This window comes from Equus asinus, chromosome 10, assembly GCF_041296235.1.
Source record: "Equus asinus isolate D_3611 breed Donkey chromosome 10, EquAss-T2T_v2, whole genome shotgun sequence".
Taxonomy (NCBI): domain Eukaryota; kingdom Metazoa; phylum Chordata; class Mammalia; order Perissodactyla; family Equidae; genus Equus; species Equus asinus.
Genome location: NC_091799.1, coordinates 53,485,338 through 53,510,679, shown reverse-complemented (window position 1 = coordinate 53,510,679; position 25,342 = coordinate 53,485,338). Strand labels below are relative to the sequence as shown.

Sequence of the window (25,342 nt, the reverse complement as noted above, 5' to 3'; positions counted from 1 at the left end):
GCCCCTTGTATCTCCTCTGTGGGCTCCATCCCTCCTTGTCCCTTGTTCCCCCTTGCAGGCTGCTGGGGGCTCCGGCAGCTCGATGGACATTGGGCCCCCTATGTGGAGCACCTGTGGCCCCTTTGGAGCAGCCGACCCTGGCTCCTGCCGCAGCCCCAGTGCTCGGGACCCCACCTCCATCCTGTGCAGAGTCAGGGGCCTGGCTTCCACTGGGAGGAGGGAGGAGCAGGGCCAGGAGTCTCAGAGGCACACGGAGGCCAGCTCCTGCCTCGGGGGACCTTGCGGCCTCTGACAGGGCCGGGGTGCTCTGCTGCAGGAGGGCTCCCCCCACATCAGCTCCTTGCTCCTGCCTGACGCCATTCCCTGACCTCACGTCAAGCACCCCCTCTCCTCCACACCTCTCAGGATGGCCTCCCCCAGGCACCCGGCCCTGGACTGACAGTGTCATTCTGGAAAGTTCCTGGCCACAGTGGGCTCACCTTCCTCCCGCATGTGTAAGAGCAGTAGGTCTGGATCTTGTGCACGCACTTCTTGTGGCAGGTCATCTTGCACACTAGGAGGTCATGGGGGGGTCACAGATGGTGTGGCAGAGGCCCCAGGTCCCAGTGGCTGGGGGCCTGCCGACTAGCTTCTAAACTCACACTATATGGATCTCTGCCCTGGTTCCCTGGTGAGGAAGCCGCGTGGGCAGGTGTCCATAACTGGAGACCGTCAGTGGCCTCAGAGCCAGCCTGACCATCAGGACAAGCAGCAGGGGTTTGGGGGGCCTGGGCCTCAGTCCTGCCAGGTGGTGGCCCTGGGGACTCAGCCAATTACAGTGGCACAAGTGACATTACTTTTGTTTCTCCCAACAATAGCAAGCCTCCAACTATCAGCTGATGTCACGCACAGAGAGGAAATCAGCTATGACAGAAAGGAGGAGTATCCAGATGTCCTTGTCTCAGGACAGCGCCAAGTGCCCAGTATTTATGACGGATAGGGGTGCTGGACCGCAGCTCACACAGGGCCATGGGGAAAGGAGACCCTGGGGCGAAAAGGGAGCCAGGCCCTGCTGGTTTTGTCAAGAAAATACAAGTGCTAGAGGCCCACTTGACCCTGCTGGGCCTCCAGGGGCCGACTGGGCTCTGGTCCTGGCTTGGTCACCTCCTGGCTACCTGAGTGAGGGCCAGCCTGGTCATCCTGAGCTGCGCCTTGTCTCTCAGAGCCCCCTGTGGGGATAGCTGGACTCACTGTCGACCCAGGCAGCGGGAGCAGCGTGTGCAAAGACCTGGAGGTGGGACCTCTGACCTGCCTGGATGGGGGTATGGTGGGGAGGCTGCAGGGGGTGGCGCTCAGGGCCAGCGAAGAACTGGGCTCTGCCCCAGGCTGACGATGGGGGTCTTAGTGGGTGAGATGGGGCTGGGCAGTGTTCCAGAAAGATCTGCCCTGAGGCTGGGGTGAAGGCCCTGGTACACAGTGAAGGGTCAGGGACATGGTTGGGGGTTGGGGGTGTGGTAGTGGAGTCATGGGGCATGGTGGGTGACGCCGGGGGTGTTGGGGGTCGGGGACACTCACCACTACAGAGCAGGGCCTTGTCCATGAGCCAGATGTAGGAGAGGCACTGCTCGCACGACTGCGGGATGCTCACCTGGTAGCTGGCGAACACGTGCCCGTTGTGCTGCTGGACCTGGGGGCCACGGAGGCGGTGCTGAGCGGCGGGGGCACACCCCCATGGGGTCGCCATGGGCTGCCCAGTGTGGACGCTGCCTGTAGCAGCTCAGACAACCTGCTCATTCATGACTAGGGTTCCTTAGGCTGGGCAGCGGGAAGACGCCCCCACAGACACTTGTACCTATGCTCATGTGTGCGCACACTCACACACGCACGTGCACACACATACTCACAGCACGTTCCTGCTTCCGCTTCTTCTTCTGGGCTTTGCTCTGCTGAGAGGAGCACACAGGTGAGGTCCGCGTGGGCCCCTGGGAGCACCCCAGCCCTCAGCCAGCCCTGCCCTCTGTGGAGGGGCAGCACCCACCTTGGGTGGCTCGAAGTCGTTCTTGGTGTACCCACGCGTGAACTCGTCAAGCAGCGACTGGAAGAGGTTGAGGACCAGGTTGGGGTCCTTCTCCCCACGCTCGGCCGCCAGGTTGCTCACGACGATCTGGTAGTTCTCCATCAGGTCCTTGTAGCCAACGTGGATCTTCCCGTTCTGTGGGGATGCAAGGTGTGACCCCACGGGACGGACTGACGGGGGCGCCCAGGGGCTCGCCGTGGGGGCCCTCCCGGGGCTGGGAGTCCACGTACGGGGACGGAGTACATGGTTTTGAGGTTGCTCCTGAACTTCTCGGTGGCCTCGATGAATAAGCTCTCGATGGGAGTCTTCTGGGAACGGAGGTCGTTTATCTGGAGAGGGAGGGAGAGCTGCGCTGACCCCACTGCTCTGCCCCGTCCCAGGCCCTTCCCTGGCTCCCCCAGGCTTGCAGGAGAATAGCCGGGCCCTCCAGCCAGTCCCGGTCTCTCTGATCCCGTCAGCCCAGGTTAAAGCCACCGGCATCTGTGGCTGGAGTGCTCACTGTGGGGTGTGGAGCGGCGCCCCTGGCCTCGAGCCGCTGGATGCTGGCAGCACTCCCTAGGTGTGAGGATGAGTGTTCCATGGGGCAGGCTTGCCCCATTGAGACCTGCTGGTTTCGCTGGGGCCCTTCCTGCTGTCTTACAGGTGCTCGGTGCCCAGCCTCGCTTCTGGACCAGGGCTGCCTCAAACAGCCTGCTCATTTCCTGATGCCCCTGCCCTTCACAGGGCCCCCTGGCCCCTCAGTCTCCCCGAAAGCCCACTGCCCTGCTGCAGAGCCCCCGGATACCCCCGTCTGCCGGGAGATCACCTGCAGCTGGGCTGTAAACACCCCAAGCACAGGCCACGGCTTATTCACTGCCGCTGCACACTAAGCGCTCAATCGGTGTCTGCCTCGGACCAAGTGCCTTTTGTAAAAGCGTCCTCCAAATAAAAAAAAGTCGTGCGGCGTATTACGACGTTTCGACCACCAATGGACGGCACAGATGACGGTAGTCCTGTAAGATCAGCACCACGGAGCCTAGGCGTGCGGTGGGCTACACCTGCTAAGTTTGCCTAAGTACATGCTATGATGCTCACACAACAGGATTGCCTCAGGATGCGTTTCTCAGAACGTGTCCCCGTTATTAAGTGACACATATCTGTAGGAAGTTCATGGCCAGGTGTGGCTGAGTGGTAGGACAAGGGAAGGCCGCAGGACCCAAGGACAGCCTGGTGGGACACGGTGTGTGCAGTGCCCTGCACGGATGGTCATTCTGGATGCCAGTGTTCCCACTTCCTCGTGTGTGCAAGAAAGTGGTGCAGCTGCCCAAGGGGCACTGTGAAACAACACACGAGCTGCTCACCACGGATTTCAACCTTCCAGGGTGGGGACCACAGGACAAAACGCACCTGCTGGGTGCTGGACCCAGGCATGCACGTATGCACACACATGCTCTAGATGACCCCCACACGGACCACAACCCCTCGCAGGAGGCCCTTGGGACTAGAACGTCCCAGAATCAGATGCTTTGGATGTATCATGGTTCCACAAGTGCTGTGCAGCCCCCATAATAAGACCCACTGACATCCTGCATGAAATGTAAAGGTTCACACTGAGCGAGATAAATGAGGCTCCAAATGGTCTCACGTGAGCCCAGGCTGGGTTTCGAGAAAACAAGCTGATGCCAAACTTAGGAATAAGTGGCTGGTTTCTGGAACTTTCTGTGTGTTGAAACTCTGCACCTGGACTTTCTGTTGAAAGTTCCTGCATCGGCCCACTAAGGGCTACTGTGTGGCAGCTTGAAAAACTCTGCTGGTGATGAGGCCCCTTCTGGGGAGGCCTGGGTCCGACCCTGCAAGTGCACCCTCCTCCCGTGTACCCGTGGCCGGCTCACCTTGTTGAGCAGGAACTCATCCAGGTACTTGAGCTCGTTGGCGTTAGTGATTTTGCGGAACACCGACTCCCGCCACTTCTCTGACACTGTGATTTTGCCGATCTTGAGGTTTCTGTTCTTCTTCCCTTTGCCTCCTGGCTCCTTGGCAGGCTTCTCGCCGGTGGCGTGGCGGTGCTGGTGGCTGGAGGGGGCTGGAGGGGAGAAGGAGCGAGTGGCAAGGGCGGGTTCTGGGGAGGACACTCATCAGCCCCTTGAGAGCCAGGACCCCACACCACGGCACGCTGGGGTTCCACAGCTATAGAGCGCCCTGGGGGGCCGGGACCAGCCCTGAAGCCCTGTGCCCGAGGCCCGACCTGGGGACCATCCACATGCCTGGGGGCCCCCCCGGTGCTGAGGCTGTGGGTGACCAACCTTCTAGATTCTTCTTCATGGTGGCAGCTTCCAGCACGACGTTCCCAGCTACTGAGCTCTCTGTCTCCTCCACGCCCTCTAGGCTATATTTTTTATCCTTGTTCTTAGGCAGGAAAAGTCTCTTAAATGTAGATCTGTAGGAGAAAGTGACAGGCTCCATTTAAAACCTCAGAAAATGAAAATGGATGTAAGGCTGAAAAAAGGATCATCTTACTGTAGAGAGAAATGGCCCCTTTCTTGGTTATCAGTGGAAAGGGATGCTACTAAAAACATGGTCGATTTGTGTGAATGACAGGGGAGTCAGGTGAAAATGCTAGATGCTAGGCAGAAGTGTGACCCCATTTTTGTATTAGAAAGTGAATAAAACTCCCCCCTGCCCCCTCACATGTTTTTACAGGCACAGGTTAGGAAAAACATCAGGAAGAATAAATGCCAAATCATGCACTGTGGCTACTGGGGGTGTGGTGAGCTGAATGGTGGCCCCTAAAAAGGAGTGTCCCTGTGCTAACCCTCAGGGCCTGTGAGCCTGACCTTATTTGGGAAAAGGGTCTTTGCAGATGTGATTAAATGCTATGGATCTGAATGTGTGTGTCCTGCCAAATTCATATGCTGACGTCCAACCCCCAAAGTGAAAGTGTTGAGGGGGGGCGGTGGGAGGTGAATTAGGTCGTGAGAATGGAGCCATGATGGGATTAGTGCCCTTATAAAAGGGAGCCTAGAGATCTCCCTGGCCTCTTCGGTCATGTGAGGACACAGTGAGAAGATGCCGTCTGTGAACCAGGAGTGGCCCCACCAGATACTGAATCTGCTGGCGCCTTGATCTTGGGCTTCCAGCCTCCAGAACCGTGAGAAGTAAATGTTGTTTAAGCCGCTTGATCTATGGGGTTTTGTTACAGCAGCCTGAATGGACTAAGACACGAAGTGAAGGATCTCCAGACGAGATCATCCCGGATTACCCAGACGGGCCACAATCCAATGACAAGTGTCCTTGTAAGAGAAAAAGACAACGCAGAAGAGAGAAGAACGTCATTCGAAGACAGAGGCAGAGATTGGAGTAATGCAGCCACAAGCCAAGGGACGCCTGGGCCCCCAGAAGCTGGGCGAGGCAGGACGGACCCTCCCCTGGAGCCTCTGGAGGGAGCGCGGCCCTGCGACACCTTGATTTTGGACTTCTGGCCTCCAGGCTGTGAGAGAAATTCCTGCTGTTTGAAGCCACCTGGTTTGAGGTGCTTTGTTTTGGTGGTGGGGTCCCCCTGCCGTGGGGGGCTCTCCACCCCCGCCACAAGCCTGTTCTATACCCACCTCAGCCTCCCGTTCCTGCTTTCAGATCAGAGCTCCCCTGTGCCACAGCCCATCCCCTCTGCTCTGAGCTGGAACTACCCAGAGCACTCTGGCAGGGGCTTTCTGGGGATAGAGCCCTGGCCCAGTTTTTTCTTTTTTCTTCTCTCTCTTTTTTTTTTATGAGGAAGATTAGCCCTGAGCTAACATCTGCTGCCAATCCTCCTCTTTTTGTTGAGGAAGACTGGCCCTGAGCTCACATCCGTGCCCATCTTCCTCTACTTTATACGTGGGACGCCTGCCACAGCATGGCTTGCCGAGCGGTGCCATGTCCGCACCTGGGATTCGAACTGGCGAACCCCGGGCCGCCGAAGCAGAATGTGCGAGCTTAACTGCTACACCACTGGGCTGGCCCTGGCCCAGTTTTTTCTATCTGAGGACCCAGGAGGGGTTCCAGAGGGAGGGATGGGGGAGCTGGGAGCTGGTTCTGATTCCATAAAAACTAAAACGTTAGCCGTCTGTGGACCCAGAAGAAGTGACCAAGATCGGCTCTAGGCTTCAGCAGGAATCCTTTCACCCCAACGCGGCCACAATCTGGGCTCCACGCGCGCTCTCCTCCCGAAGCTGCTAAGGAGAAGACTCCTGCCTGACCGCGCATCGTCTAGCCCGTCGGTTTAGGAGACCAGACTGCTCAGAGGCTGGAGGCCTCGGCAGGGACCCTGTCTGTCCTCTGGTGGCCAGAGTGCTCTCCCAAACCCGGCACTTACTTGGAGTCGGTCTGGGAGCCTGGGGACAGCCCCAAATCTGCGCCAGAGGAAGTGTCACCCGACTTCTTCTTCTGGACTGCTGGCCTCTTTGTGCTCGGCTCCCCATCCACCGTTTCCGGAGAAGGCTGCAAGAGAGCAGGCTGTTCCATGAGCAAAGGCAGGCAGGCCTCGTGGGAGGGAAGGCAGGGATCCCTGCATCTTGGGGACGTCTTTCCTCCTAAGCTGTCCTTAGGACAGAGCTGGGGTGGCCAGGCCAGCGGTGGGCTGGGACCTGAGGGGCGAAAGCTGCAGCTGAAGCTTTACCTGAGTCTTGGACGGGGACGGGGACGGGGACGGGAGGAGCTTGGAGACGTCGCTAGCAGATAAGGAAATGCGCCTCTCCCTGTGAGATGACAGAAATGTGGCTTGTATCAACAAACACAAGTTAGGAGACACTTTAGGTTGTCGTGACCTGAGAAGGTACTCCTGGCATGTAGTGGGCAGAGGCCAGGGGTGCTGCTCTGCACCCCACAGTGCGTGGATGGCCCCATCCCAGAGATGAGCCGGCTCCGGGGGTCCGCGGCCGAGGCTGGGAAAGCCTGCCCTGGCAGAAGGTCTGCGTCCTCCTCTGACTCCTCTCTCCTTTGGCCGCGCAGGCCTCTGGGATGGAGATCTGGAGATTGGGGGTCACTTGGGGGTTTACCCAACTGAGGGTGAGGCGGCTTCTGCCCTGACCCCCGGGTGAGTGCCATCAGTCCCATTCGTTGAGGAACTGAGGCCCAGGAGGGCCAGGGAGCGGGGACCTTGACCTGAGGGGCCACTGCCCCCAGGCCTGGGGCTTTCTCTGTGAACACAGCTCCTGTGGCTTAGGCTCCTGGCCAGGCCCCAGTTGGGTGGCCCTGGGCAGGTGCCTCATCTTTACTTTCGCCTGCCCCCCTCGGGGCTGCCACACACCTGGGGCCAGCTCTTGGCCTGGAGCTGCTCACTGCTTTGGGGTTGCATGGTGCTGCCCTGGTCCTGCTGCTGGGCCTCTGGCTGTGCATCCCCCACCCTGCCCACCCACCTGGGCCTGGCACTCATGGTGCTCGGACAAATGAGGGTGCGGGACTTACTCTGTGGGCGTGAGAGGGGCCCCGACTGCCCGGTGCCGCTCGCTGAGGTCCAGGGACTGGCTCAGCATGGCGCTGGAACTGGCGGCCACCAGCTTCTTGCCCCGCCACAGCTCCACGGCAGTGGCCAGCCGCTCGGAGTCCGAGTCCCGGTACCGCTGGATCTGGGTGGAGCCTCCCGGGCTCTCGGGTCTGTCTTGCGTCCTCAGGCCACCCACTGGCTTGCTTTTGTCCTTGGGGGTCTCAGGGGTGGTGCTGGGGGCTGGTGCACTGACCCTGCTGTCCAGGGCCAGGCTGGTGGGCCGTTCCATGTGGCTGGGCCTTGGGCTCCCACTCTGGAATGCCTCCACGGCTTCCCTCGAGACCTGGCTGGCTAGCATGGCCTGCAGTGGCTCTTCAGGCTGCTTTTGAGGAGAAGCGTTCTCCACCTCCAACCCCGCGTCTGAAGGCGTTTCATCTTCTCTGCTTTCCTTTTTGTCTTCAGGGACGCTCTCCTCTTGCTCCAAGACAGCCCTTGCGGAAGGTTCTCTGAGGGCATTCTCTTCCCTACAGGACTGGATGTGTCTGTTCTGGAGCTTCACGTGCTCCAGCCCTCTCTGCCGCCGTGACTCACGCTTCTCCCGGCTGCTGGGCACTTTCTCATGACTTTCAGCAGCATTTTTCTGGGGTAGGAGAGCCTTCTCTGGGCTCGGGACCTCCTTCTCGGAGTGGGACCTCTGCGCCGGGGGCTGGTCGCTTGGACACACCTCGGGCTGCATTGCCAAATGCTCATTGTCCTCCGTCAGTTCCAGGCTCTGCTCAGCCCCCAGCTCCTGCCCGGCCGCCTGGCCTGGCTCGCCCTCGGAGATCTCGTCCCCTGTGGCTCGCTGCGCTTCCCTCTCCCTCTCCTCTGCCTTCTGCTTCTCCGCAACCATCTGGCTGAAGCTGTGTGAGGAGAGAAAAGGGGAGGGTTCAGGAACCAACAGGCACACGGCCTCCAGAATCCCCCAGGGCATGGGGACCTCTGAGCTACGTCCTGGTGGGACCTCTGTGCTGCCCTCGGGCTAGGGGCTGGGCTCTGCCTCTACCGAGTGGTGTGACCCTGGTGCTCGGAGATGCTTCCAGAAAGAAGGAAGCTCCTCAGCCAGGAAGTGGGTACAGAGGATGGCCCCTTGTCATCATAGTCACCTCTGTCCTGGGTTGGCCTGGCTGATTAGATGAGAACGATCTGTTAATAAATCCCTGAATGCCCTTGGGGTCCCTGAGCTCCCCGTGCATGAGCGCAGGGGGAGGGAGCCTGCTGCAGGCTGGTCCTGGTGGTCTGAAGCCTCCACCTCTGAATCCAGGTGCTCGCTGACTGGCCTGGAGTGGGCAGGTGCAGCGGGGGTCCCCGGCAGAGACCGAGTGCAGCAATGGCGCCATGAGGCTTTGCCAGTGAGAGCCATCCACCAGCCCTGGTACATCTCCCTGTGGTCCCAGGTGGCCAGACGGCTGGGTTCCCACCAGCCTCTCTCCAGCCTCCCTGCATCCAGAATGACAATCTGACAGCTCTGCCAGATGGACGGTATCTCAGGCAGCTACAGAGTGAGTGAACTTCCTGGCTTCCAGAATGTTCTGGGGGAGCAGGCAGGGGCCCTGCTCTGCTCACCTCTTGCGCTGAAGGTGTCCCCGGCAGAGGCTCTGCAGGCGGATGATGCTCTGTCTGTGGCGCCGGTAGGCCATCCGCCGCTGGTAGCCCCTCCACGCGGCCTGGAGGCACACAGCCGCCTGTGTTCTCTCCAGCGCCCGCCGGACACGGTAGGACCGCCAGCAGGCCTGCAGGTGAAGTGGGTGTTCAGGGGCCAGGTGTGCACCCTCCCAGCCGCCCTCCGCCTGGCCGGTGGGGCCCACCCGGCACCTGAATGGTGATGGCCGCCCGCCTCATCTGCAGGAAGTGCCGGCGTTCCAGCACCATCCGGAACCAGCTCTGCAGGAGCAGGATCTTCCGTACGACCTCACGGTGCAGCGTCTCCTGCAGGGCCTGCCTCTCTGTCTCCTTCAGGAAAACCTGGTGGGTGTGGGCACAGGTTGGTCAGCGTGGCCCTGGAAGCCCTGTGCCTGGGTGGTCTGCACAGTCCACCGCGGGAGCGAGGGAGACCAAGCTTGTGTGCTCCCTGACCTGACCCGGGGGAGTTTTTCTAAATGTACCGAGACAGAATTCACATGATGTGGAATTCACTATTTAAAGTAAAGACTTCAGTGGGTTTTAGCACATTCACAATGTTGCACAACCTATCTATCTAGCTCCAGGACATTCCTGTCACCCCAAAAGGAGACCCCCATCCTCATGACCAGTCCCTCCCCAGCCCCTGGCAATCACCAATCTGCTTCTGTCTCTGTGGATTTGCCTGTTCTGGACATTTCACATAAAAGGGATCACACACTATGTGGCCTTCTGTGTCTGGCTTCTCTCACTTAGCATGAGGTTTTCGAGCTTCATCCCTGTTGTAGCCTCTTCCCTTTTAACGGCTGAGTACTAGTCCATTGTACAGACAGACCACACTTTGTTCATCCATCATCTGATGACGGACGTTTGGGCTGTTCCTACCTTTTGGCGATTGTGACTAGTGCTGCTGAGCACATGTGTATATAAGGTTTAGTTTGCACACTGGTTTTCAGTTCTTTTGGGTCGATACCTAGATGCAGAATTGCTGGGTCACCTGGTGACTCTGTGATTAACTTGCTGGGGAACCACGAGGGGATTTTTCACAGCAGGCGAAGTCCCAATGGGGAGGTGTCCCTGGCACTTGCTAGACAAGGACAGCAGGCAGCACCCTGACAAGAAGCAACCGACACACACGGAGAGGCGCGAGGTGGTTTCTGCAGGGAAGGCGAGCAAAGGAGCCCTTCTCCAGGCACTGCAGAGGGTGCTGACCGGCTCCGAGCACCATGGGGCCGTGGCGCAGGGTGTGGACCAGCCCCAAGCACCGTGGTGCCATGGCGGAGGGTGCTGACCGGCCCCGAGCACTGTGGTGTGCTGTGATCGTCCCGAGCCCACCCAGGAGAAAATGGTAAACAGGCCTGCTGCCCAAGCCCCGCCCCTTGGGTGTGCACCTCTGCCTCCCAGGGAGACACTGTGCTGGGCCCCAAGAGACGCACTTCCTCAGCAGAGCCCCTTCCTTTTCACCGCGTGGCCCTGGAGGACCGTGTGTGCAGTGGAGGGTGGGGCATGGCTGTGCGGCCGCCCCGAGGTGGGAATGCTGACCTTGGTCTTCCCGATCTGGTAGCTCCTCTTGTCTACGTTCATCTTCTCCAGCAGGGCGGAGATGACCTCTCTGCACGGCTGGGCGTTCTTGGGCAGCAGCACCTGGAACTGCTCGATGAAATCCTGGGTGATTAGGGCCAAGAAAGGAGAAGACGAGTGAGCGTTTCCACCACCACCAAGGAGACAGGGTTCCAGCAGTTCCCAGGTCAAGCCGAGTTTGCAAAGCCAAAACTTGGCTCGACGTGAACGGGATCGACAAATCTAAAATCTCAGACCTTCTGAAACGGCCTAAAGCTTAAGAAAGAGCCTCGCAGACACAGAGGACTGGGGCCTTCAGTCAGTCAGCGAGGGGCTGTCGAGCGCTGTGGGTGCTGGCACTGTTGGGGGGTGGCTGCCCCTGGGAGTTGGCGGGGGGAGGCGGGGCCACCCCTGGGAGTCTACAGCTCGTTAAAGGGCTGCATCACAGCTGGAGAGATGCACTTTGTAAGTAAATTATTTCAAATTTTAAGAGCCAAGCATTAGTAACACACATGAGCATGTTTTCCCTTTTCTGTAATTTTGCCTTTCCTATTTATACAGGATCAGGAAGCCCTTATTTCCAGCGGGTGGACAAGAAAAGAGAGGCATGCCCTGATGAAGCCAAGTCCCTAGAGCCAGGTGGGTAAAGCCTGAATGCGGACCAGGAGCCGCCACCTCTGGCTTCAGGCCCAGAGCTCACTCAGGCACCACACGGGTGGTGCAGGCTCATGGCATGAAGCAGGGTTCTCAACCCAGGCCAGGCTGACCCCTGGGGAGGTTCAGTGATGTTGAGACATTTTTGGTTGTCACAACTCAGGGGTGGGATGCTCCTGGCATCGAGTGGGTGGAGGCCAGGGATGCTGCTCCACACCCTGCAGTGCCCAGGACGGCCCCCCACAGAGGGTGACCTGCCCCAAGTGTCAGTGGTGCTGTGGTTGAGAAGCTGCTCTCGCAATTTGATCTTCACTGAATTGAGGTTACCAATGATCCTCCGTGTTTGTACGAAGCCCAGGGAGCCCTCTCTGAAGTCATCACCTCCCTGGGCCTTAGTTTCTGTACAGGGGAAAGAGAGAAGAACCGGCCCTGCCACTGCTGGTTGCCAGAATAAAAGAGCTGGGTATAAAAGCGCCCATCGCTTTTTAAGATGCTCAGTGAAGGGCAGAGCTGCATGGGGATCCGCTGGTGCGATTCCCTCTTCCTGGCCTGGCTAAACACCTCCGTACCCTTCAAGGCTTGGCTGGGCTCAGCCACCTCTCCAAGGAAACTGGCCTCCCACACCAGAAAATGATCCGGCAAATGCCAACAGTGCTGGCGGGGAGAAGCCCTGGTGTAAAGTAACCTGCCGGGTTCACATCGCAGAGAAGTGCTCTCCCTGGGACAGGGAAGCGGCCGGCGTCACGGGCAGCCACGCATGTGAATGTGTGTGTGTGCCGTACCTGAAACGTGTACTTGGCGCTGTAGCCAGACCTCCGGATCCGTACAGTCTCCAGCATGCCCGTGTAGCGCAGCTGCTGCAGCACCAGCTCGTCGTCGAAACATAGCTCTTTCTGAAATGGGATGTGAGTGGTCAGGGTAGGTGTCCCCAGGCAGACGCCTGAGCTGGTTGGTGGCCGGGGACAGGGAGCTGTGGGGCGAGGTGCCAATTCCTATGGGACTGCTCTATCACGGGCTTCAAGATACAGACACAGTCCAGGTGCGACTGGTCTGGGAATGTCCCCAGCACGGCAGCTGTGGGCCCCTGGGGATCCGTTTGTCTTTCCTCACTCCAGACAGTCTTTGGAATAAAGAGATGGGGCCGCTCAGCAGCAGTGCTTGAGGCATTCATCTCTTCTAGAAAACTTGGCAGCTGATCTGCTCTGCTCCCTGGCATCTGGGAGACAGATGCCACGCCTTACTGCCTAATTTAAGATAATTTGCTGCAAAGAGTCATTTTCTAAGGACCTCAACCCAAACCTACGCTGAGCTCGTGCTCTGTGCCAGGCTCTGGGGAAACTGCTGGGGACTCGGCAGGAGGAGCACATGGCGCTGCATGGGGGCCAGATGCACACGTGGACGGGCCGGACACTGCCCAGGCCCCTGTGGGAGGTGTCACAAGAGAGGGGATCCTGGGCTGAGGGCTGAGGAGGGAATGGGCAGAGGGAGGAGGGCAGGGAACAGCTGATGAAGGCCCAGAGGAGGAGGGGGAAGCCGAAGGGCTGACAGGGACACAGAGATGCTCGCCGCTGGAGGGGCTGGAAACGACCTGCCTCAGTGGGCTTCAAGCCTGGAGCTGAGGGGCCCGGCCTCCATGCTGGTGGACGTTATTTTAAGTGGATGGAGGGGACGGAAGGGCATGAAAGGACGGTTGTCATGACTGGGCAGGGGGTGCTTCTGGCATCTGGTGGGCTCTTGGAAACCAGGGATGCTGCTCAACACTCTCCAGTGTACAGGATGGTCCCCACGGCAAAGAACAATCTAGTGGCATGGCCCCTGTCCAGAGCAGGTGTTGATGGAGCATTTCTTGAGTTGCCCAAAACTGAAGTAAGAATCCCAATGGGAGAACTCAGAGAATCTCTGAGACACCAGTGGGCACTGGGAACAGGAGAGAGGGCATGGTTCTGGGTCCTTGTCTGGGAAGACGGAAGCTGCAGTCCTCGCAGGGAGAAGCCAGGCTCTGGATGTTAGCAGAGCCTCCCAGGAGCAGGAGAGAGCCCAGGAAGTGGGGAACGCAGAGATGGGGACAGGTGGGCGGACAGAGCAGCCAGGAGGCACCTGCCCAGGTGTCTACTCCCCCCGGGAGGGAGCCCAGATCCAGAGCAGTCCCCCCAAAGTCCCTGAGGGGATGGAATGGCCAGTGGACCCTTGGGGCAAAGGAAGCCCAGCAGTGAGAACTGCCCCTTTGTGCTCCAAGAGTCTTTTCTAGAAACTTCTGGATGAGCAGCGGGCTCTGTGTTCCTGCTACACAACCTCTGCCCCTCTCTTCTGGTACATTCTCTGCACTGGCCACATTGGGATGTATCTGAGGAGCACGCCCGATCTGTCCCTCTTCTTGCAAACCTTCTCTGGGAACGCTCCACATTCCAGATGACGTCCCTGCTCTTGGCCACCAGGCTGCCCTCGCTGCTTCCTGCTGACCCCCCTCCAGGCCTGGGCGGCTACGGCATGCTGTTTACAGCTCCCGGAACTGGTGTAGACACTTGGTTCCCTGAGGCCTCTCCTGGCGCCCCCACCCCAAGGCTGAGGCAGGAGCACCCCCTGCTGAGCCGCCAGACCCTGGCCTTCACCTTCCCAAGATGCGGAGCCCTCACCTTCTCGGCGTTGGAGCGGATGCAGCGGATGAAGAAGGGTTCCGCCTTCCCCAGCGCCTCCAGGAGCTTGCTGAGGGATGTCTGGGGAAGAGAGAGAGGACACTGAGCTGGGACCCCAGGGGCGTGCTGCTCCGTGGGAGGGGACCCAGTTCCTGCTGGGGTCAGCGGGGGGTGTACATGCTGATGCAGGACATGGGAGGTTGCAGCTGGATGTTCTGACCAAAGGCTGCGCTACCCCTGGGAGCCCCCAAGGGGGCTGCAGGGTCCTTGCAGCTGGGAACCACCATCTTCCCAGGGCCACCCAGCTCTTGTCTTTGTCTCAGGGGGAAGGTGGGAGGGGGTAGGATTAAATGAACTCCTTCCAGGGACTTAAAACACGCATCAGCCTCAGCAGGGACCAAGCATGTGGGGATTTCGGTCTCTGGCCTGCTGTTTCCAAAAAGGATTTGTGGGAGTTCCCACATGAGGTAATCACAAAAAAGCCGAGGTGGGAACACGAGACTCAGATTGAGGAAAGAGGGAAGGAACAACAAAACTAATGGTGAGGGTCAGCATCCACTGGACCCCCTAAAAAACAGAGGCATCCCTGAGCTTCCTTGCAGCCAGGGAAAAAAGGGAACCATGACCCAAGGACACAGCCCAGCAGTCATGTTAACTAACAAGCTAACTTGTGCTCCTTTTAACGCAGTGGTTCTAAACCATGGGTGATTCTGCCCCTCCAAGGGCATGTGACAACGACTAGAGACATCTTTGGTTGTCATGACTGGAGGATGCTACTGGCATCAGGTGGGTGGAGGCCAGGGATGCTGTTCGGTGTCCCATAATGCACAGGACGGCCCCGCCCCCGAGAATGATCCAGCCCGTGTCAAGCAGCGTCAAGGTTGGGAACCCTGAGGATGACGACCAGCTCCCCGTGCTGGGTTACCCCGGCCGCGCCAGGCGAGTGGCAGGCTGGGTGTGGCATGGCTCCCAGCTCTGTGGCCGCCCACCTGGAACTGGGCGCTGATGCTGGGCGGCTTCTTCTTCTTGTGCAGGTGCAGCAGCGACTTGGTGGTGCGGTCGTGCAGGGTCATGCTGATGATGAGCTTCAGGGACTTGGAGTCCAGCAGATTCTAGGACAGACGCACAGGGTCTGGCCTGCCCTCCCCAGGCCCCAACAGGCACAGGGAGCCACGGCACACGGCCCTCGAGCCAGGACTACGCCCCCTCAGGAGTGCCAGGTGGCAGGCGGGCCTGGTGGGCGGCAGGGATGACCCTGGGACGGAGCCGGGCTCCAGGACGACTAATTACAGCCTCTTCTGCCCGGAAGCCAAGGGCTGTGGCGCACGGCCTGCCCTCTGCATAGCTCAGGGAGGGCCACCCACGTGCTTCTGCGTGAGTTTACTCGGGTGTCCTCCCACACACGCCAATCCTTACTAGCAGGTGGTGAGAGGGACCTGCACTGTCCCATCTCCTGGCCAGACCGCAAGGCTGCTCTTACTCTTCTGAAAACCTTGTCCTCTGTCTGCACGCTGTACGTGGAGACCAGACAGAGTGCCAGGTGCACTCCACCAGAGGCCGGTGGCCAGGGTCTTGGCTGCCAGTGACAACGGGCTGCCCCCTTCCTGGTGGGACTACCCTGGTTGCAGGGCCTCCTTTCCCTGGACGCCCAGAGGTGCTGTGTCCCATCCTGCCCTCTGGAGGTGGCCTGTGGCTAGACTCTGATGTGGGTGTCCAACAGGAGGGCCCCTTTGCCTCTGGGCAGGATGAGCTCTGAAGTGCTGTTCATGCTCCTGGTCCCATGGGGTCAGGCTGAGCCCACCTCCTTGCTCAGCCTTCCCTGCCCCCAGCACCTCCCACCCTCCTTCTCCTGGGAGTGCCCCCTACCCACCACCTGCGCCAATACCCTCGTCTCAGGCTCTGCTTCTAGGACACCCAAACAAAGACAGCTCCAAATCATTTCAACAGGAGACACTTTTTTGGAGGGGAAGGAGAAGAAAAGGAAGGAACTGAAGAAGCCAGAGAAGTTAAAAGCACTCCCCCTGCCCCCCACCCATTTTCTGGAAGATGCCTTGAGCCAGGCGCTCTCAAGACGGGCAGAGCCAGGCGGCAAGAGACAGTGTTGTGTGTGTTTACCTTTGGGATGATCTGCTTTTGTTTGATACCTTTATTTTTCCTGTCAAAATATTAAAAACGGTTTTGTGAACAGAAGGCCCACGGCGTCTGGATCTGGTTAGTTCAGCAAGCCACGCCTGGCGGGTTAGACGAGCGAGCGCAGAGCCGGTGAGAAGCGCAAGCGCAGCGCGCTGCCCCAGGACCCGCGGCCGCTCGGCAGGCGCCTCGGGGTGCCCATGCCGCTGCGTGGGCCTGGGTGGGGGACCCCAGGCGTCCGGGAGCAGGGGCGCTGGTACCCTATGGTAGGGCAGAATGTGCGTCCGTGTGGGGAGGCCACGGGGAGCTGATGGATCCCACAAAACGACAGTGGGACGCCCCAACTGGAGCTTCCAGGGACCTGCACGGTCCTGATGCCTACCAGCTGTCCCAGCTCTATTAGGAGCTGCTTCTGGACCCCTGGTGGGCAGGGCAGGGTGTGCCCTGCAAAGAACTGAAATGAGGCCTGGGTAGGAGCGCCGTTTGGACTCGCACTGCCGAGAAAGTGAAAAACGAAAGCAGACCTTTGGCTGAGGGACGGAGCGGCCCCCAACTTCTCAGACACTTCATGGAATCTTGCAGACAAGAGAAAATTTTTTAAAAAATCGCAGCTTGGCTTGTTTTTAGGACCAGCTGAGGAAATGGTGCCCCACAGATCTGCAAGTGTGTCAGGTTTCAGCTTAATCCCCGTGGGGAGAATAAGGCACAACAAAAAGAAATCTCAAGACCGGCCCCGTCGTGGGCACAAGCTTCCCTCTCGCGGCTGAGCTGAGGCCGCGGCCACCTGGTGCTGTGGGTGTGAAGGTTGTCCACCCCTGCCTTGCAGGCGGACACCTCAGGCCACATGGTGAGTTGGTGGCAGGGAGCCCGCCGCCGAGTTTGTGTGGCTCCTGGGCCCTTCCTACCATGTCATGCCACAGAAAACAGGGCCACGACTTGCGTGGAGGCGTGCAGAACCACACGGCCGACTTCCACCGGCTTCTTTAGAAGCCCATAGTGGCAAAGAGGTGGGCAAGCAAGCCTTGCTCTGCACATTTGAGGCAGAAAATGAGATGCTCCGTGGGAGGCGCGTTCCTGCGAGGCTGCGCTAGGCCCCAGGGAGCTGGGGAGGACACCGGGCGGGAGCGTTATGAGGACCATTTAGCGGTGGCTGGTGTGAGAAGGAACCACAGGACAGCGCAGCATCTGTGGTGGCTGACTTAGCATCACAGGGAGCCCAAGCGGCAGGCCCTGGGAGCGCAGAGGGGCTCGCTGCACTTGTGGGGGACGCCCACAGCCTCGGGAGCACTCACAGGATGAAGGTGCGGGGTTTCTGGAGCCGACTGAGGGACTGGAGAAGCCTACGGGGGTCCTCACCCTGCCAGGGCAATCCTTTGATGGTCCTGATGATTTGGTCATGCAAATCGCTGGGGGTGGGGGTGGGGCGCAGTGACAGAGAGAAGACGGAGTTAGAGCAGTGGGCCCGCCACCCTGGGGTCCCCAGCACAGTCGGGACCATCCCCAGGCCACTGGAGCCAAAACATGCAGCACGGGGAGCATGCACGCTGCTGCCTCTCCTGCCTGCACTAAGGGGGTTCGGCCAGGAGCCACTGTCCCCGCAAAGGAGGTTCCCCCTCCTCTGGGGCGCAGGCCGCTTCACTTCAGGCTGCATGGATTCTGCCACATGGCATCTTGGACCACTGACAAAGGCCTCTCGTTGAAGAGCCTTTTGGAATCTGTAAAAAGCATCAAGAGGCTACCGAAAAGAGAAGACCGGAGGGCCTCTGTGGGCAGCAGCAGATTAGTTTCTCTTGATGATTCTGTGGTCACATGTCAACCTCCTTGTCTGCTTCAAGAAAGGCCTTGGGAGGAAGGAATGGGGTTCACACGGCGGTTCTGTGTGCAATGCCGCCCCCCGGGGGAGGTTTGCTGATGTCTGGAGACATCTGTGGTCGTCTCGCGGGGGCGTGGGGGGTGCTACTGGCATCTGGTGGGTGGAGACCAGGATGCTGCTCAATCCCCCACAGTGCACAGGATGGTCCCCCAAGAGAGTGACTGGCATCATGCCGAGGGGGAGAAACCCCAGTTAAAGGTCTTTACCCTAAAAAATTCAACCTTATGAGCTTCGTTCTGTTCAACCGCTGTGGGTTCAGGCCTGAGGGTACATTATAGGCCCAAACTTTGGCACCAAGGCATGAGCATGAGACTGGCTTAGAGACAATAATCAAAACCTCTGAAAATGGATATGCATGAAGCACAGCCGGAGGACAAACATCTTTGACAGAACTTCTGGAAATGAGGTAACAATGACTGCAGGATGAGGTGGGAGGTTCTGTTTTTTGTTAAATTCCTCATTCCAGTTATTTCAAATACATGTTTAAGCTCTGGGCAGTTGGCCTGGAGAGACCCTGACCGGTAGCCCCTCACCAGTGTTCCATGCACTAAGCCCGGGGCCGCGATGGCCACACTTACCGCTGCTCCCTCGCCCTCCAGGGAGGCACAGAGCAAAGACAACAGAGGGTCACTTTCACCTCCAACCCTGAGTGGTCAGGGCAGCGGCCAGAGCTCCCCTGAGGCCCATGGCTTCGGCCCATACCCCCTGACCCAGTCAGATCCAGCAAGAGTGCCCACAGCCCGACGAGCCCCTCTCCTGGCCCGGATGTGGGCTGAGTCCCTTGGGATGACGGCTCTTCTCCATGTGCCTCCCTGGTCTCGGGTTCGAGGCCTCGCTTCTACTTACTTCTTGCTTTCATAGAAAGCAATGATGTCCTCAAAAGCGTTAATATCGAACTCCTCAGAGCCGTCAAATGAGAAATCTAGCATTGAACAGCTGAAAGGGAGAATCTGTATAAACTACACGCGTGCCCAGAGTGGGACCCACTGCCTGTGGCCAGGCCCTGGGGAGACTGACATCGTTTCAGCCACTGCAGGTCAGAGGCCACTTTTAGTCTTAGAGAAAAAAAACCCCACAAGCAAATAGGGGGATGTATTTTTTTGTCTTACTCTTTTTTGGGTGAAAAAGCTGATTTAAAAACACACCTTTTTAAAAGCAGGAAAAGGACACACTGTGCTTTCAGACAAATGACATACGGTCACTTACCTAAGTACTAACTTTACCTCCACATGCACACTTTTATGAAGCTCTTCAGGAAGTTTTTTATCACAAAGGGCTCAAAAATAAAATGACTTTTTCACATTTGAAAATTTAGCAACCTGCTCCTTGGGAATTTTTGAGTCTTAAAAAAGAAATCAGGGACTTGGCTGCCCCAGAGCCTTTGCACATGCTGCCTCTGCTGCTGGCACACCCTGCCTGCCTTGTCTGGCTCAACTAGTCCCTTCTCAATGCAGCCAGCCTGCTCTCTCAGGCTGCCAGAAGCGTCCCACCTCTGGCTTTGTCATTGCCTTGCATGTCTGTCCACTGTGGCCTTTTTCACCCAACCTTTCTCGGAGCATGTGCCCACTCACTTTTACACTCACTACAGTAAGTGGAGGGCCCTCGGTCATTGCTAGGTGGTCAAGAAACAACCCGTGCCCTCTCATGTGTGGCAAGGCGTCCGTGTGGCTGGCTGTGAGTGAAGTAACTCAGCAGATCTGCTTTGGGACACTTGGGCCAGGCTGTGCAGGAAGCGCTCTTAAATCAAGCCCGTCACTGTGCATGGCGGCGGCCCCTGGGCGCCCCTGCCAACGGCCACACAGACTGGCCATTAAAAGGAACCTTTCTAAACTGAGCCGCCCCACGTCCCCCTACGGCAGATGGTACACCGAGGCCTGCCCTTCTGTGTGCAGAAAAGGGGCAACAGATGCCACTGGCCTCTGGGTCTTTCTGGTTCAACCGGCTGCTGGGTTCCTTATTGGGTCAACCCCAGCCTGGGTTCAGGGGGTAGGGTTTCTGCCACTATCTAGTGGCTTAGGCTGGGACAAAGCAAGCTCTTGCTCACCGGTACACTTTTTCCGACGGCGTGCTGGCTCCTCTCTGCAGCTCTCCCAGGTGACCGTGCGCACTGGGGCTGTCTGTACCTGCCAGGGACACAGAGCAGAGGGTGTCGGGGGGCCCAGAGCCCGATGGCCTTCGTCTTCTCCATGCAGGCTGCCATCCTGACTTGAACCCATCTTAAAAAGACAGCTTGATACTCAAATGTGGGCAGAGCAGGGGCTTGTGAGGTGTCTGAACCCACAAAACATCACCAATTATTTCTACTGCTCATACGCGTTATCCTTTTGGTCTTCTTTTTAATTGACGCCCTTGGTAAAACAGAACCCTGTGGCTGGTACCTGGAGCCGTGTGGCCCTGGGGGAGCCACTAGCTCTTCTGAGCCTCAGGTTTCCTTACAGACAAAGGGGCACACGCCTGCCTGCCTTGAGAGGAGGAGGATGTTCAATCACAAAGGCCGGGACTGAGTTGCTGTTTGGGACGACGAAACTGTCCTGGAACTAGGTGGAGGTGATGTTTGCACAACATCGTGAATGTGCTAAATGCCACTGAGTTGTGCACTTTCCAAGGGACTCCGAGTGTCCCCTTCTCGAGCGAGATGGGGCCCTCCTACCTGCAGCCTTCTCGGCCCTCTCAGCCCGCAGGCGCCCGGCCTCCCGGAGCACGGCCATGGCCCGGATGGCGGCCCGGAGCACAGCCCAGCGGAACACGGCCACGGGGTCCATGCCAATAAGCTCTCGCACGTAGGAGCTGTCACTGCCCCGAAGGAGGGCCACGATGTCTGGTCGCATGTAGTCCATGTTCTTCTCCCGGAAGTCCTGCAAGGGATGGAGGTGGGGGGGTCACTGGATGGTGCTCACCGCGGCCCAGGAGGCCAGTATGAGACGGGCTGGCGGGGTGGGGAGCCCATCCCAACAGAGAGCTCCCACCCATGGAGGCCGGGATTCGGTGGGTTCAGACTCCCTGGAAGCTCGCCCAGCACAACTGATAAAGGAGATGATGGAGCAGGCGCCAGAAGGAAGGGCCTCCAGGGCACCCACATGGTCCCTTTCTCGCCCCCCAGGCAGAGCATGACTTGAGTGACAAGGGACAGAGGACAGACGTGTACCTTGATCTGATACTTCACTTTCCCTGCGAAGTGCTGGATGATGAATGCCGGCTCCATGACGGGGGTGCCCAGGAAGTACCTGTTGTCCTCGTGCTGCTGTTTGAACTTGGCCAGCAGGGTCTGGCTTGTGGCGTGGGGAAAGCTGGGAAGAAGATTGGAAACCTTTAGCCGCAGGAACAGTGGGTGATTACCGGCTTTGCACATCAGGTCGCAGGCCGCCTGCAGACGGACAGACAAGGCGGCTAGGGCTGCTCTGCGCCGTGAAGCTGCACACATGGCCTCAGGGCCAGGAGGGAACCTGCCGTCTGTTATCAAGAGGCCCAGGCCGAAGTGAGGCCCTTGGGTGCAGAGCAAACTGAGAGCAGAGCCCTGCGGCCCAACACCTGGGCCCCCGGCCCCGGTGGCCACGTGAGCATTCGGCTCAGGTGAGACTGGGACCTGGCCCACGGTGGGCAGCTCCTGGGAATAACCCCAGCACCGAGTGACTTCTGGTCCCGGATCCGTCTGTGCCTGGATGCCATGTCTTGGAGAGGGTCTTGCCTGTGCTCCTGTTAAAAGGAGGGGCCAGGAGACAGGGGGGCAGAATAATGAACCCGTTGTACCTGGCTAGTTCTGCCCCCCAGGAAGGAAATGCCACAGTCGGCTTGGGTGCACCCTGCCCATGAGCAGCCTCACCGCAAAGACGGGCAGTGCGACGTGCTCCCGAATGCCCGGAGCCAGGTTCCTCGGCTTAAGGGGGCAGGGAGGAGATCCCGTAGCTACAAAGCACATCGATTCTAGAGCTGGGGAAGTGGGAGGACAGTGAGGGACCTGCTCACCCGGTCACAGGGACAAAGAAAATTTTAACGTGTTATTTTAGAAAATTCAAATCAATGCAAAAAAAAAAAAAAATCCATGATGGACAAAAATAGCAACTTTTAAACAAAGACAGATGTGCCCCAGCTCAGCCCGGCCCTGCCTCACATTCCTCCCCCAGATCCAGCTCTGGGAGCGTCCTCGGAGTACGGCTCAGCTGTCCTCACACTCCGCCCCCTCCCCTATCTGAACATCCTCGCAGGATCTGGCTGCGCATGGACGCATGGACGTGTCTGCCTGTCCTGGAAGGAGACTTGGTCTCAGGCAGAGGGTGAGCCTGACCCACTCTGGCCTCTGGGGACTTAAGCAGCAAACAAGGGGCTGATAAAGACGTGTCCTCATCCTGATTGCCAGAACCAGCGACTGTGACCTTATTTGGAAACAGGGTCTTGGCAGATGCAATTAGTTGGGACGAGGTCATTAGGGCAGGCGCTGATCCAACACGACTGGAGTCTTTATAAGAGGAGGAGACGAGACAAATAGAAGAGGAGACAGTGATGTGATCACAGAGGCAGAGACTGGAGTGATGCAGCCACGAGCCAAGGAACGCCTGGGGCCATGAGAAGCTGCAAGAGGCCAGGAAGGACCCTCCCCTCGAGCCTTTGGAGGGAGCCTGGCCTTGGTCTCAGCCCACTGAGATGATTTTGCACTTCTGGTCTCTGGAAATGTGAGAGAATACACTGCTATTGTTTGAAGCTGCCTGCTTTGTGGTGATTAATTATAGCAGCCGCAGCAACCTAACTCAGTAAGTGAATTTCAGTGACTGCAGTGGGGTGACCAAGCGTGGAGCACCTTAAAATAGCCCTTCTGCCTTCATCATGTCCTGCGAACGAGGGGCACGAGGCTGCGCAGTGAGACTGGCCTCTGGGCCCCCAGTTCCACACGCTGCCCTTTGCAAAAAGGCACCAACACCATGCCCAGCTTCTAGACTCAGGTCCCACAATCCTTTCCTGAGAACTCCCGGGCACGTGTTTCAGAATTCACAGTTATTGCACGTGTTAACATTTTTGTGGTGAATGGTACATGCATTTTGCAAATGCGAGGTCAGGAATTATGGCCAAATGAGTCCAAGAAACTCAGAAGTAATTCTCAGGATGGTTTGGATTTGGGGGTAAGGCTCTGGGGGCCGCAGAACCAGACCGAGTAGCTGCGTTTGTAGACCCCCGGGCTGTGGACACTCACTTGCTCTCTTCGTCCAGCAGATAGAAGAGGCCAGTGGGCTTCTTGCTGATCAGATGGATGCAGCCAACGTTGTCTGTGTAGTCGATGTTGTGCCACGAGATCCCTTCGCTCTGGTATTCCTCCTATAAGGTGGGGGGGTTCCAACAATTTCATGGCTATGTTAAGGTTCACATAGCACAGGTTGTATATAAACTTATTATATTTGTGTATGCAGGTATGTATTTATATATAAGTGTGTAAATGGCATAGAACACATATTAACGTGTCAGTAGAAATATATTCATACATAAAATTATTAGATAAATTAACAACAGGAAATAGGGATGCATATCCTCAAACATCTACCACACAAGGTGCTTAACCCACACTTAAAATCACCCAGGGGTCAGTAACCTTTCTCTGTAAAGGGCCAGATGGTAAATATGTTAAGCTTTACTAGCCAGATGGTGTCTGTTCCAATTTTCAGCTCTGCTGTTGTATCTCGAAAGCAGCTGATGATATATAAACGGCTGTGAGCCAATAAAGTTTTATTTATAAAAACAGGTTGTGGGGCTGGATTTGACCCATGGGCTGCCATTTGCCAGTCCCTGCTCTGGACCAACAGTCATACGATGTGAGTGACCTACATAACTTCAAATTTTCTAAAGTCATATTTAAAAATGTAGAAACAAACAGATGAAGTTAACTCTCTTCGAAATCTGTGTATTCTGCTCTTCATCACAACTCAATTTGGATCAACCAATAGGCAGAGGGTGTCAGAGTAAAATCAACTAAATATTTACATAAACCCATGGGTTCTTTCCACCATCACAATCATCAGTGAGAAGGACAATACATGGGTATACAAGATGGCTGACGGGCATGCAAAGACCTGTGGGACGGATTACGACCATCACTGACCAAAGCGCATCCCTACAAGGTGGCCCTACTGCCTCCCAGTGAAAGGACGCTCACACTTGAGCAGAGAGCAGAGGCGAAGCTGACCTGGGGCTGAAAACATCCTCCACACTGGCCTCATACTGGGCTGGGCGGGATTTTCCCAGACTTTCCCTTTTGCAGAGAAAAATTCTGGGGTGGGTTCACCAGCAGATAGGGCCCCAAGGGAGATCCCAGTTCTGGCTCGTCCCCTTCCCCGTGGGCTGGATAGGCAACAAGATGGTACGGGCTTACCTGCTCTAGTTTGAAAATGTGCTGGTTGAAGTAATACTGGAGCTGCTCATTGGCATAGTTGATGCAGAATTGTTCAAAACTGTTCCTCTCGAAATCCTCAAACCCAAAGATGTCGAGGACCCCGATGGACAAGCACTGGGGAGACAGAGAAAATGGGTATTACTGGTTGGTCCTTGTATGGAAACGACCTGTCCGGTCGTGAAGGCCTGCGGTCATTCTGTTGCTGCTGCCTTGGAATCTGGAGTATTTGAGCAAGGAGCCCTGAGTTGTCATTCTTCGCTGGGCCCCACGAACTGCATCCCATCCTGTTCCCCAGGCCTGCACCTGGGGAAACTGGTCCCTCGCCCAACACTGACCGCAGCTACCTTGCTCCCCATGTCACAGGCGATCTGCTGAAGAGTGTGGCATTGAGGGCACAGGCTCCCAGGGCCCAGCGTGGTGGGGCGGGGGTGCACTCACTGAGACGGACTCTTCCATGTCTTTCTTGTTGAGTAGGGCGTGGTTGATCCGCAGCACGATCCAGTCAAACAGGGCACTGTACAGCGACTTGGCCATGGAGTCACGGGCGGTGATAGCCTGTGGGCACGGAGGGGCACGACACTTTGGTAAGGCAGGCCCCATGCTGCAACACCCCGAGGTCTACACACATGGGGAAATCGAGGCAGCAACTTTAAACACCCCTTCTCGCTTTGCACACCATCCTGTCAGCTTGGACACCCTTGCACACCAAAGCATGAAGCAGGAAGCCTGGACCCAGTGGCCTGTGGTTCAGCCAAATCTTGCTCACTTGCTAGCTCACTCCTCAGCACAACCTGGGGACTGCTGAGGGTGGAAGGCAGGCACCAGGCCTGCCTGTGTGGGAGGACCAGTGAGGAGGCCAAGCTGGGTTCAAGGCCAGGCCCCTTGCAGTTCTGTGAGGACCACAGGGCCACTATTATGTGTGCAAAAGCAGTAATGGCTTTAAAAGTTTTTTAAAGGCTTATTGAGG

At 57.7% G+C, this 25,342-nt stretch overlaps 1 protein-coding gene across 10 annotated transcripts in view; it reads right to left on the bottom strand.

The window, feature by feature from the left end:
- The window catches only part of MYO9B (myosin IXB), an 84,977-nt gene that overhangs the window by 6,274 nt on the left and 53,361 nt on the right, over window positions 1-25,342 (bottom strand). For 4 of the 10 annotated variants that reach the window (XM_070519368.1, XM_070519360.1, XM_070519367.1 and 1 more), the window contains exons 9-33: window positions 24,814-24,930; window positions 24,355-24,489; window positions 23,185-23,306; window positions 21,148-21,289; window positions 20,653-20,857; window positions 20,047-20,125; window positions 18,849-18,938; window positions 17,422-17,535; window positions 16,115-16,154; window positions 14,989-15,111; window positions 14,000-14,080; window positions 12,149-12,259; window positions 10,695-10,817; window positions 9,348-9,497; window positions 9,099-9,265; window positions 7,475-8,395; window positions 6,687-6,765; window positions 6,384-6,508; window positions 4,339-4,472; window positions 3,928-4,118; window positions 2,287-2,385; window positions 2,018-2,191; window positions 1,884-1,925; window positions 1,555-1,666; window positions 480-553 (exon numbers count right to left, since the gene is read on the bottom strand). In XM_070519368.1, the coding sequence (XP_070375469.1) occupies window positions 480-553; window positions 1,555-1,666; window positions 1,884-1,925; window positions 2,018-2,191; window positions 2,287-2,385; window positions 3,928-4,118; window positions 4,339-4,472; window positions 6,384-6,508; window positions 6,687-6,765; window positions 7,475-8,395; window positions 9,099-9,265; window positions 9,348-9,497; window positions 10,695-10,817; window positions 12,149-12,259; window positions 14,000-14,080; window positions 14,989-15,111; window positions 16,115-16,154; window positions 17,422-17,535; window positions 18,849-18,938; window positions 20,047-20,125; window positions 20,653-20,857; window positions 21,148-21,289; window positions 23,185-23,306; window positions 24,355-24,489; window positions 24,814-24,930 (3,750 nt within the window). The remainder of the gene's footprint in view (window positions 1-479; window positions 554-1,554; window positions 1,667-1,883; window positions 1,926-2,017; window positions 2,192-2,286; window positions 2,386-3,927; window positions 4,119-4,338; window positions 4,473-6,383; window positions 6,509-6,686; window positions 6,766-7,474; window positions 8,396-9,098; window positions 9,266-9,347; window positions 9,498-10,694; window positions 10,818-12,148; window positions 12,260-13,999; window positions 14,081-14,988; window positions 15,112-16,114; window positions 16,155-17,421; window positions 17,536-18,848; window positions 18,939-20,046; window positions 20,126-20,652; window positions 20,858-21,147; window positions 21,290-23,184; window positions 23,307-24,354; window positions 24,490-24,813; window positions 24,931-25,342) is intronic. The other 6 variants (XM_070519369.1, XM_070519363.1, XM_070519361.1 and 3 more) reach the window with 5 other exon arrangements.